This window comes from Arvicola amphibius, chromosome 8, assembly GCF_903992535.2.
Source record: "Arvicola amphibius chromosome 8, mArvAmp1.2, whole genome shotgun sequence".
Classification (NCBI taxonomy): domain Eukaryota; kingdom Metazoa; phylum Chordata; class Mammalia; order Rodentia; family Cricetidae; genus Arvicola; species Arvicola amphibius.
The window spans coordinates 67,585,630-67,599,130 of record NC_052054.1 but is presented as its reverse complement, the minus strand read 5'-3'; the positions used below and the strand labels follow the sequence as shown (position 1 = coordinate 67,599,130).

At 42.5% G+C, this 13,501-nt stretch overlaps 2 protein-coding genes across 2 annotated transcripts; both read left to right on the top strand.

Moving 5' to 3' along the window:
• Nucleotides 1-870: 870 nt before the first annotated feature.
• On the top strand, nt 871-1,815 carry LOC119820411 (olfactory receptor 5-like). The gene has a single exon (XM_038338704.1). It carries the CDS (start codon nt 877-879, stop codon nt 1,813-1,815), a length of 939 nt encoding a protein of 312 aa, XP_038194632.1. The 5' UTR covers nt 871-876.
• A 6,256-nt stretch (nt 1,816-8,071) lies between these two features.
• LOC119820407 (olfactory receptor 5) lies at nt 8,072-9,010 on the top strand. The gene has a single exon (XM_038338700.1). The coding sequence runs from the start codon at nt 8,072-8,074 to the stop codon at nt 9,008-9,010; it is 939 nt and encodes a 312-aa protein (XP_038194628.1).
• The last annotated feature ends 4,491 nt before the right edge of the window (nt 9,011-13,501 follow it).

Sequence of the window (13,501 nt, the reverse complement as noted above, 5' to 3'; positions counted from 1 at the left end):
AAAATATTTAGACAGATGACATTTCTAGTTCCTTATTTGGTACAGGGTTTGTCATTCATTGCTTCCTTTCCTACAACAAATAAATGTTACTCTTTCTTGGTTTATTTGGAGACATTATTCCTACAAGGTCAAAAGTTTCAGGCTCGCTCCTATCACGTGAATCCCAGAGGTAAGCTGAGTTCATCAGGCTTGGCAGAAAGCAAATTATCCACTGGTCATATTGCAAACCCCTTTTCAAAAATTATGTGTGTTTGTGGAGGGTGGGGGGAGTGGGGGGTGTTCACAGATTTAGGGGATGTGTATGGAGATTTGAATGAAAATTCATTTTGCATAAACTCAGGTAAACCTCATGATACTTGGCTGGTGATGCTTTGGGGGAAAATTTAGGAGGAGTGGCCTTACTGGAGGAAGTGTATCACTGGGGGTGGGCTTGGGGAGAGCAGAGCCTCAGTCCACTTGCAGTTTGTTGTCTGTTTCAAGCTTGCCATTGAGGATGTATGTTCTCTGCTTCCTGCTCCTGCTGCCATGCCTGCCACTTGAGGCCACATCCTCTTACCATGACAAAGTCTCCCCACCCAACCCCTGGAGCCCTGAGCTAGAGTAAGCTCTCTCTTCCCCACCCATCCCCTGGAGCCCTGAGCTAGAATACGCTCTCTCTTTCTTCCTTAACTTGCCCTAACCATGATGTTTCATCATAACAACAATAAAAGTAACCAATCCAAACAGAAACTGTGTTAGAGTTTCTTTCAAAAATTGGCTAACACTCTGCCTTTCTGGACAGTTGCCAGCACCAATAATTTATCCAGGAAATGTGGGCATCCTCCTAAGCTTGTGCCATTGTGCTTGTTTATAAACAATGTCATTTGCTCTCCACAGATGGAGACATCACTTGAGTTGACCAACATGACCAGAGTCCAGCAATTTGTACTTTTAGGCTTTCCCACAAGGCTGGGGATAAGAGATGCCCTGTTTGTCGTCTTCCTGACTCTCTACCTGCTGACGCTCCTGGAGAACACGCTCATCATCTACCTCATCTGCAGTCACAGCGAGCTCCACAAGCCCATGTACTTCTTCCTGGGCAACCTCAGCTGCCTGGAGATGTGCTATGTGTCAGCCACCATGCCCACCCTGCTCCTGGGGCTGTGGAAGGGGCCCTACCATATTTCCTTTGTGACTTGCATGACCCAACTCTTCTTCTTTGTCTCTCTCATCTGCACAGAGTGCACCCTCCTGGCCTCCATGGCCTATGACCGCTATGTGGCCATCTGCCGCCCACTGCATTACCCACTACTCATGAGGCCCCAGGTCTGCCTGGGCTTGGCCTTGTCTTCATGGCTGGGTGGGCTGGTGGTCTCAGCAATAAAGACAAAATGCATTGCAAGCCTGAGCTACTGTGGCCCTAATGTTCTCAACCAATTTTTCTGTGATGTTTCCCCTCTCCTCAACCTGTCCTGCACCCACGTGGCCCTCACAGAGCTGGTAGACTTCATCTCAGCCATTGTCATCTTCTGTGAGACACTCCTGGTATCCTTGGCTTCTTATTCAGCCATTGGGATGGCTGTTCTCCGGATGCCATCAGCTGCTGCCCGGCACAAGGCCTTCTCCACCTGCGCCTCCCACCTGGTGGTGGTGGGCATCTTCTACTCAGCAGCTCTCTTCATCTACTGCCGTCCCAGTCGCATCAAGTCCATGGACCTCAACAAGGTGCTGTCCGTCATCTACACGGTGGTCACGCCCCTCTGCAACCCCATCATCTACTGTCTGAGGAATAAGGAGGTCCACACTGTGCTGAAGAAGACCCTTCACTCGCCTTGATCATCATCTTCTGTATGTGAACCTCTCACACCTTCATTCACATCTCATGGCCCAACCACCTCAAGTAACCTCGAAATGCTAACTAAAACCCAGAGAACATATTTGGAAAATAACCAGGAGAAAATGATCAAAGCTCCTAAGTAATTACACATATTTTGTCACCCTCATTTTTATATGCTTAAATTCATTCACACATGCATATTTCATGGTCCTGTAATTTTTATTGATAATTGGCTCATGAATATTTATTAAGTGAGCCTGTGAGAGTCTACAAGGATAGAAAGGTACTGTACAAAAATTACAAGTTAACTGAGTCATCATTTGCAACGAGAGAATCAAATTAATTCCTATCAATAGTACTTATACATAATAATAGTTTAACTATAAGATAAATATGAGACAGTAAGAAGAGATAAGTCATGTTTTAAATAACTATTTTATTATTTTAAGTATGTATACACTTGTATGTCTATGTGTGGGGCATGTGCATGGGAATGCAGGTTTCCCACAGAACTCATTAGGCATCAGAGTCCCCTGGAGCATAGTTACCAGCAGTTAGTTATGAGCCACTCAGCATGGATGCTGGGTCTTGAACTTGAGTCCTCTACAAGAGCAGTGAATGCTTTTAACAGCTGAGCCATTTATCGAGCCTGTATGTTTTACCGTAAAAATAAGCTTAACTCATATGAATATTTAATTTTAAAAACCAAGTAAAATGTGATACAAAATTCGTTTGTTTGTGTGCATATATTTGTGTGTGTGTCCACATGCACGTACTGAGATGTGTGTGTGACAGTCATAGGACAGCTTCAGATGTGGGTCCTTGCCTTGCATCTTCTCTGAAGCTTTCCTTGCTTTACTTCTTCTAAATCCACAGGGACCAGGCAATCCTCTCAGGTCTAGAGAGCTGGTTTAAACTTGTTCCTTTGCCTTCTCTCACAGTATAGCCAACTGAGAAACTGGGACATTCAGGAGCAGAAACCCAGGTGTGTGTGCATGTGTGCACGCGCGTGTGTGTGTGTGTGTGTGTGTGTGTGTGTGTGTGTGTGTGTTTTCAAGGCCAAAGACAACTTCTCCCAAGATACACTCAAAGGCTCCAATCCTTGATGTCACCACCTTAGGGCCAGCTGTTTCTACTGGCCACCACCAAAGCCTACTCCACCTTCAGCATCAGCCAGAAAGGATCTGCACTTATCTACCTTCAACTGGTAGGTAAGATGATCCAGAGAGATTCTTTGAGGGAGTGAAAACAAGGGTAAGGCTCGGGTGGTCAAGTGTTTGCCTAACGCCAGCAGGCGCCCTGGGCTTGAACCCAGGCAACTATTAGATGAGGGAGGGTGGCACACACTTGACATCTCAGTACGTAGGATATAGAGGCAGGGGGATCAGAAGCTCAGGTCATCCTCCACTAGACAGCAAGTTCAAAGCCAACTTGGGATATATTAGACCTTATCTTAAAAAAACAATACAAGGAAGAGCAGAATGAATATGCTGTTTCTTTAGTCAAGATCATTCTGGCCTCAAACTTGTGGTCCTCCTACTTCAGCCAGCCTGAAAGCGCTAGAAATCCATGTATGTAAAAACAGGTATGCATCCTTTGCTATAGAAAAAGATTGTGTAGAACACATAATTGTTCATTAGGTACCAGCTCCAAATACGTAAACGATAGTGATTTAATGCTCATGACAACTACATATAAAAATGTTTGCAACATGGGTGGAGACAGTGAGACTGACAGCCTGGAGGTGTGAGGGGGCTTCTTAAAGACCATGCACTTACAAGGGAGAGCTAGTTTGTCAGGGTGACTTCAACCTCTTGTTTTCAGCAGAGGTTCAGCTATCACCCTGAAGATGAGAAGCTGGGCAAGCATTGAAGACTATTATGGAATTTCTCCATTTCAAAGAAAAGAAATGACCCTACATTACAGAGAAGACAAAACAGATTGAAATAGATGAAGTGATTCCTGGAGATACATGAATTCAAGGTTTTCAAGCATCTCGGTGCTAAAAGCTCAGCTTCCCTAGTGGAAATGCATCCATAGCTCTTGTGTCCTGCTCTCTCTGTTCAAAGCCTTTCTTCAAAAGCACTTGTGGAATGGAGTAGAATTAATGACTATTGAAGAGTTCTAGCCAATAGCCTTGTTGAGAAAAAAAAAGCTCTGATTTTTATTTAAGACAAAAGATTTACAACCTGTAGCCATTTAACTTACAAAGTCAAGCTTTATAGTAAGGACTTGCAATACATGATGTGTCTCCCTCCTTGTGAAGCAGAGAAATTATATGCACCAGAGTAGATGACTGTCCCATATTTTGAAAACCATACAGTTGACGCTTGAAGAGCATTAGTAACCTTCCCAGGGCACAGGTTTAGGAAGATGCCATGGTTTATAGCCCTCTGGAGAGCAGACAGAATAAGGCTATACACAACAACTGAGCGGTTTGTATTTACAAAACTGAGATGGAATTGGGTGTGTCTTGTTTCCCCCGATGTGCCAAGGCACTGGTAGATATTTGAATGATTTTTGTGGAGTGCAGTGCCATGTTTCGATCTGTTAGAAATGAAGGGTTGCCCAGAAAGAGATTCATAGAAGAGCTGAGCAGCGAGTGGGGTTGCTATGCAAGGGGACAGGATGAAATACAAAGGCAGAGCCGGAGAAGCCATGGGGTGGGGACAAGGGAGAGGGGAGCACAACAGGAATTCTTGGCATGGAAGTTGCTGCCAGATGCTTCAGAGTTTTGACTGGAGGATGAAGACTCTTTTTGCAACAGCAAATATAACCCCTTCACAAACAGTCTGACTATAACTCTTGAGAGCACTGGTATAAGCTTGTGGAAAGACCTACCACTCAGATAAATACCCAAAATAAAGGGCCGCTCATGTTCAGCAGCAGACAAAAGCAATCCCATGTTGCTGTTTTATATGGAGGGGTCCTGTCTAAGACAGAGCCTAGGCAACATAGACCAGAGGTGATGAGACAGGGGAATTTTCTGACAGTCTTCAGGGACTGAAGAAACAGCTTAATGGGAGAGAACCAGCCTAGCATGTGCAAGCCTTGGGTCTGGTACTATGCGCGCGCGCACACACACACACACACACACACACACACACAGAGAGAGAGAGAGAGAGAGAGAGAGACAGACAGACAGACAGACAGACAGACAGACACAGAGAGAGACTTCTACCATGAAGGTTCTGGGAAAGAGTATCATCTTTTTTTGTGAAAATTTGACCAAAAAAATTATCGAGTCCTTAATAGTTTTTACAAGTCAGTATTTAAACCCATAAAGTGGAAATTTGACCAAACCTCATTTCTGAAATGTACTAAGGAATGGCAGAAATAATATAGAATTTTAAAATTTGATTAACTTTATTAAAAGTTACTATTTAAAGCACTGGGCTTGGCATTGCATTCCCATGTGTGCATATAATATACTTCAATAATATTCCTCTCCCTACTACCTCCTTCCCACAACACCTTCTTTTCCTGTCCCATAGTTATAATATTCCTGTTACTTTCTTATTTTATTTTCAATCTTGAGCTCCAAGGAAAATTATCTACCACTTGGCAGTGGTGACACATGTCTTTAATCCCAGCACTCAGGAGGCAAAGACAGGTGGATCTCTGTGAGTTTGAAGCCAGCCTGGTCTACAAGAACTAGTTCCAGAACAGGCTCTAAAGCTACAGAGAAACTCTGTTTCTAAAAAAAATTATTTACTTATGCATAGTAGATAATTTAGTTCTTTTTATTTTTTAATTTAGCACATGAATATAATATCTTGATCATATCTACCCGACCCTCTCCCTGTAACCCACACAACACACCGTCCTCCTAACTTCATGTTCTTCTAAAGTCCAGTTAGCGGTGCTCAGATGTGCATGTGAGTAGAGCCATCTGATAGAGAACAGGGAAGACACAGTGGTCACCTATTAGACCTATGAAATAATTGTCTCTGTTGGCTTTTCTCAAATCTCTAGTATTCAGTTTCATTAGGTCAGTTTTAACACAAAATTTGTCGTCATTGATTCTCCTCCCTACTTCTTTCCTACGGCATCTTTCTTTAGATTTATGAAAGAAAGCATCCAAACTGGCTTCACCTCAGGTGATGCTCTCCAGTGCCAACCTTTCTTCGGCAACCATGACTTCACTTTCCTCTATGGCTGACTAAAAATCTAGCGTCTCTATACACCATAGTTTCTGCATTTGTTCCCTCACTGCTGACACCTACGATGTCAAGACACAGAACTTGAGAACTTACACAGACAGCCCAGTTGTTACCAGCCCTCCTCCCTCCCTCCCCTCTCTCTTATGTTACTTCTCAATCCTGAACTTCCACTATGATGTTGTGATGGTAGAAAAGCATCTTCACAGAGTTCTGTGTTACCTTAAAGAGTTAAAATTCTTCTCAGTGGAAACCAAGATTTTGACCCAAGTAAGGACTTAGGGCAGTGGATCTCAACCTCTTTGGGATTGCATACCCGAAATTTATGATTCATAATTCATGATTCATAACAGTAGCAAAAGTATAGCTGTGAAGTAGCAATGAGGTAATTTTATGGTTGGTGGGATCTCCACCACATGAGGTAGTCACAGGATTAGGAGGGTTGAGAACCACTGGCGTAAGACTTTAATCATTTGTTGTTTGTGCTGCTACCATTTAGAATGATGCTGACCAGGAGATAACAATTAGAAAGGATGGCTGGACAGGGGCTCGAATTATCCAGAGATTTGATCCCATTTCCCTTGTTGGCACATGATATAGAGCAAGCCATTTTTTAATTGGATTTTAATCTTTAATGAAAAATGTTTGTGTGTGTGTGCCTGTGTGTATGTGTGTATGTATGTGTGTATATGTGTGTGTGCATACATGTGTGCCACATGTGTGCTTGTACCATGTCATGCAGGTGGGAGTTAAAAGACAGCTTGCAGAAATCTGTTCTCTCCACCATGTGGGTGCTAAGGATCAAACTCAAGTTACCAGGCTTGGGAGAAAGCACCTTTACTCACTGAGAGATCTCTCGAGCTCTATTTTAGTGTTTTGTTCTATAGTGTCTTTCTTGCAAAAACAAGGGTAAGGATAACGTTTTTACAGTGCTCGTGAAAGAATCAAGAATAAAGAAAAGGGAGAAAGAGATGAGGAGAAGGAGGGAAAGGAAGGGGAAGAGAAGTAGAGGAGAGGAAAAAGAGGGTCAGGAAAAGCAAAAGCAGCAAAAGAGGAAGAGAAGGAGGAGGAGTGAAGAGGAGGAGAAATAGGACTGAGAAGGAGAGAGAGAGAGATCACTCTACTCTAGGCTTTATAAAGTACCTAATGCATGTGTCAGTTACTGAAAGAAAAGAAAACAGCCAAAAAGACTACACTTTTTTCAAAACTGACATAGTATAATATGATTTTTTATCTTTGTAGTATGTCTGTATGTGTTTCTCTCTGTCTCTCTCTGTCTCTCTTTCTCTGTCTCTCTGTCTCTCTGTCTCTCTGTCTCTCTCTCTCTCTCTCTCTCTCTCTCTCTCTGTGTGTGTGTGTGTGTGTGTGTGTGTGTGTGTGTGCAGTCCTAGATGCAGGCATGGATGTGGAGGTCAGAGGACAACCTAGAGTGTCAGTCCTCACTGTCAAAACTGTTAAATCAGCACTTCCTGTTTGTCAGTGTACAAGACAGACTATTTGGCCCTAGGACTTCTGGGAAATCTCTTGTTTCTGCCCCATAGCTAGCATACAAACTACAGACATAAATCACAGTATCTGATTTTATAGCATTTTTGCAGATTCAAATTCATATTCTCTTGCTTAGTCAGCAATCACTTTATCCACAGAGCCATCTTCTAGGTTCATAATTTTTTAAGACATAGTCTCACTACGAAGCTCTGGCTGACCTGGGACTCACTGTATAGACTAGGCAAGCTTCTAACTCTCCCAAGTGCTGTAATTAAACAATCACCACACCTGGCAAGGCCCATAACATTTTTTATTCAAAAGAGTAATTTACTGCCCACTGATTCACTTGCTTGGCTTTAATATATACTCAGGGATACCACGAATTATTCTCCCAACTCTTGGACGCTCTGTATGAAGTCACAGATTCAGTAAGAATGAGATACACACAGTGCCTCATAAATCTTCCATGCCTTTCTCAATAACAACCCCAACAGATGTTAGACTGAAAAACATGTAGGGGATCTCCAAGTGCTCTGAACATCTTTCCAGATTTTCACTGTGTATTACCAGGGATGGAATGTCAACAATTTTCTTTGTCTTTCTCCAGATGGAGAGATTCCCAGAGTTGGCCAACATGACCAGGGTTCAGCAGTTCATCTTGCTGGGATTGTCCACTAGACTGGACATAAGGGATACGCTATTTGCCGTCTTCCTGACTCTCTACCTGCTGACGCTCCTGGAGAACACACTCATAATCTACCTCATCTGCAGTCACAGCGAGCTCCACAAGCCCATGTACTTCTTCCTGGGCAATCTCAGCTGCCTGGAGATGTGCTATGTGTCTGTCACCATGCCCAGCTTGCTCATGGGCCTGTGGAATGGATTCTATCACATTTCCTTCATAGCTTGCATGACTCAACTCTTCTTCTTTATTGTCCTTGTAGGCACAGAGTGTATCCTTCTGGCCTCCATGGCTTATGACCGCTATGTGGCCATCTGCCGCCCATTACACTACCCAATACTCATGAGGCCCCAGGTCTGTCTGGGCTTGGCTATGACTTCATGGCTGGGTGGGTTACTGGTCTCTATGATCAAGACCACATGCATTGCCACCCTGTCCTACTGTGGCCCCAATGTCCTCAACCATTTCTTCTGTGATGTTTCCCCATTGCTCAACCTGTCATGTACCCATGTTGCCCTCACAGAACTGGTGGACTTCATCTCAGCCATTGTCATCCTCTGGGGTTGCTTCCTCATGACTATGGCCTCCTATGTGGCTATTGGTAGGGCAGTTCTGTGCATGCCTTCTATCACTGCCCGCTACAAGGCCTTCTCCACATGTGCCTCCCACCTGGTAGTAGTAGGCATTTTCTACTCAGTCACTATCTTCATCTATGCCCGCCCCAAACGCATAGAAGCCATGGATCTCAACAAGATGCTGTCTGTCATCTACACAGTGGTCACCCCCATGTGCAATCCAGTCATCTACTGTCTAAGGAACAAGGAGGTCCAAGTAGCTTTCTACAGAACCATGCACTGGTCCTGAGGTTGACCAGATGACTAAGTCCTAGGAGAGGGACTTACCTCTATCTAGATATCTTACCAATATCTATTTTTTTATTAAAATACAATTCAGATACCATAAATTTTACCCTTAAACACATACAATGTACTGTTTTCCTCTTAACTTGCTTGCAATTACATAATCACCACCACTGTCAAATCCAGAATATTTTATTTTCCCTGAAGATAAACCTGGGCATACTAGAAATCATTCCTAATGCCCACCAGTCACTACTCCACACCCCAAGAAACCAACAACCTATATCCTATTTCAGTAGATTTGTAGATTTTTGATATTTTATGGTAATAGCTTTATGTCATATATGGTTATTGTGAGTGGCATATTATGAAAACTGTACACATTGCCTCATTAACTAGTACTTTATGTCCATTTGTGCCCAAATTACAACCCATTGTATTGATGCTCACTATTCTATGTGCTCATTCTTCAGTTAATGGACATGTGGGTTGATTCTGCTTTGGGGAAATCCTCTGGAACTGGGGCTACAGAAAGTTGTGAGCCACCATGTGAGTTCTGGGAGGGGCAGTCAGTGTTCTTAACAGCTTATCCATCTCTCCAGACCCTTATGAATACTATTCTAAATATTTAGAAAGACTTCTATTTATTCTCTGACAACTACATTCATGTATACAGTGTATCTTGATCATATACACCAACCCCATCCCCTCAAATCCTTGTGCCCTTCCTCCTTTGTGTGTGCTTCCTTAACCATCTGAGCCCAGTGACTGCTGCCTGGATGAGCATGAGCAGCCTGCCAGGGTCCACATCTTAAAGATGGCTTACTTTTAGTGGCCAATAGCTCCACAGCTAGGTAAGGAGCCTCATGAGCCCCATCCTCACCCATGTTGACTGGATTGTTCTTGTGTCAAGAACCATGGCTTCTGTGAGTTCATGAATACAGTGGCTTTGTCACATCCAGAAGATGGCATTTCCCAGCTTTCCTCACCATCCCCAAGCTCTAACATTCATTCTGTCTGTTATGGTGAACAGGCTTTTGTTGTTGTTGTTGTTGTTTTATATATTTGAATAGGTTTATTTAAGGAGGTTTGTGAGTGTGTGTGTATGTGTGTGTGAATGTGTGAGTGTGTGTATGTGTGTTTGTGATGCATGTGTGCATGCCCACAATGTCCAGAAGAGAGCACTGGATCTCTAGAGCTGCAGCTATAGATGGTCGTGAGCCACCTGATGTGGGTGACTTGTATTTGAAATTGGATCCTCTACAAGAGCAGAATGTGCTCTTAACTGTAAGACATCACTTCAGCCACTACAGTAGTATTTTAAATGAAGTTTTTACTTGGGAAAAACTCAGAGGACATTGGTTTACCTGAAACAACAAATAATATGCACTCAGTTACTATTTATAAAAATTTAAAGAGCTGCCCATTGATGTCGCTAATGTTGGCAGAGACCATTCTGAGGGTGTACACACCAAAGGTGAATGAGAACATTGGTGCGGAAGAATTGTCTGTAAGCTGTCAATCGTATTTTAAATAAATGCTGATTGGCCAGGCAGGAAGTATAGGTGGGAAAACCAGACAGGAAGTAGAAATAATGCAATGAGAACAGGAGAATTCTGGGAAGGAGGAAGTTGATTACCCCCACTCTCCTGCCCAGATCACCGAAGCAGCAGGATGTGATCTGCCCCACTAAAAAAGGTACTGAGCCACATGACAAACATAGATCAGAACGATGGGTTAATATAAGTCATAAGAACTAATAAGTAGCCTGACCTAATGGGCCAATCAGCTTTATAACTTATGGAGATCTCTGTGTGATTTTCTTTGGGGCTTGCCAGCTGTGGGGTACCGGATGGGATAGAAAACCCCAACAAACAAGCAGGACCCTCATGTTACAGAACATTTTCAAAATGAATTTTATTAGCAATGAAAGATATTAATCAAATTGTCAGGATACCTTTTGAGGAACATTTGATCATATGCATGAAAAATTAGAAATTTTATGGATTCTGTGATGACATCAATGTAAGCAGCTTTCTTGCAGAAAATAACAGAGAATAAAGGCATCTAATCAGCTATGAAAAAAATCATAAGTCTATGCTTTTATTGAAAACATTTCTATTCAGAATATTAAGTTCAGAGGTGGAGGCAGGATGATCAGGAGTTCAAGGCCATCCTTAGCTACATAGTGAGTTTGAGGCCAGTTTGGACTTCATAAGTTCCTGTCTCACTACACTACAGCAAGTTCAACTGTGTACAGAATACTCACACAATGGAACACTATATCATACCGGGATACTATGTCATTAAATGAATTATCTAGGTTGTGTGAAATAAATGTCCATCACTGGGCTGGCGAGATGGTTCAGTTGATACAGTATTTGCCCTGGAAGCATGAGAACCTGAATCTTGTTATCTACAGCAAATATAGTGGGTGGCAACAATGTATTGCCCACATGTGGGACCTTGAAAATTGGTGACTTGCAAGTCAACTTAAGAGCCAGTGAGGATAAGAATTTTATTTCACTTTTTCCTCAGTTAATACCATTTAATATTCTCATAAACATAGTTAGAGCACACCCATTTCTCTAGAGTAACTGTTAACCTAAACTACTGTTTAAAATAAAAATTTCCAACATCTTGCAGTATGATGAGCAAGTCATTCCATGAAAGATCATTGTTTTATTTTTATCTCCTCTTTTCCTTCAGAGAGCATTTCTCACTATGTGCTCTGGCTAGCCTGGAACTTGCTATGTAGACCAGGCTGGCCTTGAACTTCCAGAGTCTGCCTCCAGAGAGCTGAGAGAAAAGGCATGAGTCGCCACATCTAGCTTATTTCCTTTTTAAAATAATTTACTTAATGTGCTTATAAAGCTAATGCAAACTTAAAGCAAAATGACAAGCATAAAAAATGTGAGTTTCCCATGGTCCTGCTCGTTGACAGAACATTTCTAGCAACTGCTAGCTACATTATATATCCCTTCAGAGTTCCCCCTAGATGCATATTAGTGTAAATAATCACCAATGTCACTGTCACCACCACTGCTATCTTATAAGACTGAACAGTCGTGTAATTGTCTCTTCACCCAATCACCTACCGGGTTGTCTGCCCTGTATCAGTAACCACAGATCCAGTTCTATCTTTGAATGGTGCACAGCTTTTCACAGTATATATGCTACAAATGCAAATCATCTTCAAGCGGATCTTTGAGATATTTCCAGTCATTTCATTTATTCACATAATGTTTATTCTAAATGTCACAATTTACAGTAACCATTCTTATACATGTATTGTGTTAACTATTTGTACATGCACATATATGTAGCATATGTGTATTAGGACACAAAGAATAAATGATCATCTCTCAAGTTTCCATTTAATAGGCAGGGTGTCCATCTTCTGGTATTTACTGAGCAGTTATGTTTCTTTATCAATATTCCTGTTTAGAACTATTTTAATTTGGTTTTTACTTGGGACTATTCCCTTCCTTCCCTTCTTTCTTTATTTCTTCCTTCCTTCCTTCCTTCCTTCTTTCCTTCCTTCCTTCCTTTCTGTGCCAGCTAGTTTTATGTCAACTTGACATAAACTATAGTCACCTAAGAAGAAGGAACCTCAATTGAGAAAATGCCTCCGTAAGATCATGCTATAGGGAAACCTGCAGGGAATTTTCTTAATTAGTGGTTGATGGGTGAGAACATGGGCCACTGTGGGTGGTTCCATCCCTGGGATGGTGGTCCTGGGTTCTGTAAGAAAGCAGGCTGAGCAAGCCATGAAGAGCAAACCAGTAAGCAGCACTCCTCCATGGCCTCTGCATCAGCTCCTGCCTCCAGGTTCCCGCCCTGCTTGAGCTCCTGTCCTGGCTTCCTTTAATATGAACAGTGCTGGGGAGGTGTGAGGCGAATCAACCTTTGCTCTCTGAGTTACTTTGGTCATAGTGTTCATCACAGCAATAGTAACCCTTTTAATTAGTAAGAATCTTTCTTTTATTTTTTTTTTGGGGGGGGGGTTCCAAGACAAGGCTATTTTGTGTAGCTTTGGAGCCTTTCCAGGAACTAACTCTTGTAGGCCAGGCTGGCCTCAAACTCACAGAGATCCACCTGTCTCTGCCTCCTGAGTGCTGAAATTAAAGGTGAGTGCCACCACCACCCAGCAAGACTCTTTCTTTTTGTCAGTCTTGTGAATTGGGGTATACGCATGCCACCGTGCACATGTAAAGATCAGGTGACAACCTGTGGATGTCAACTCACTTCTTCTATGAAGTGGGACAGGGAGTCAGGTCATCAGGCTTGAGAGCAATTGTCTGCTCACTTGAGCCATCTTACCAGTCCCTATAATATTCCTATTTTTTATGTTGATTTTATGAAGTCTCTTTATATTTATATTCCAGAAACTTCTGCCATGTTTCTCTCTGCCTTTGAATTTTCCTTATGTGTATTTGGCCATGATTTTTTTTTTCAAATCAGGAGAGGAAGGACATCAGCTCTCTGGAGAATC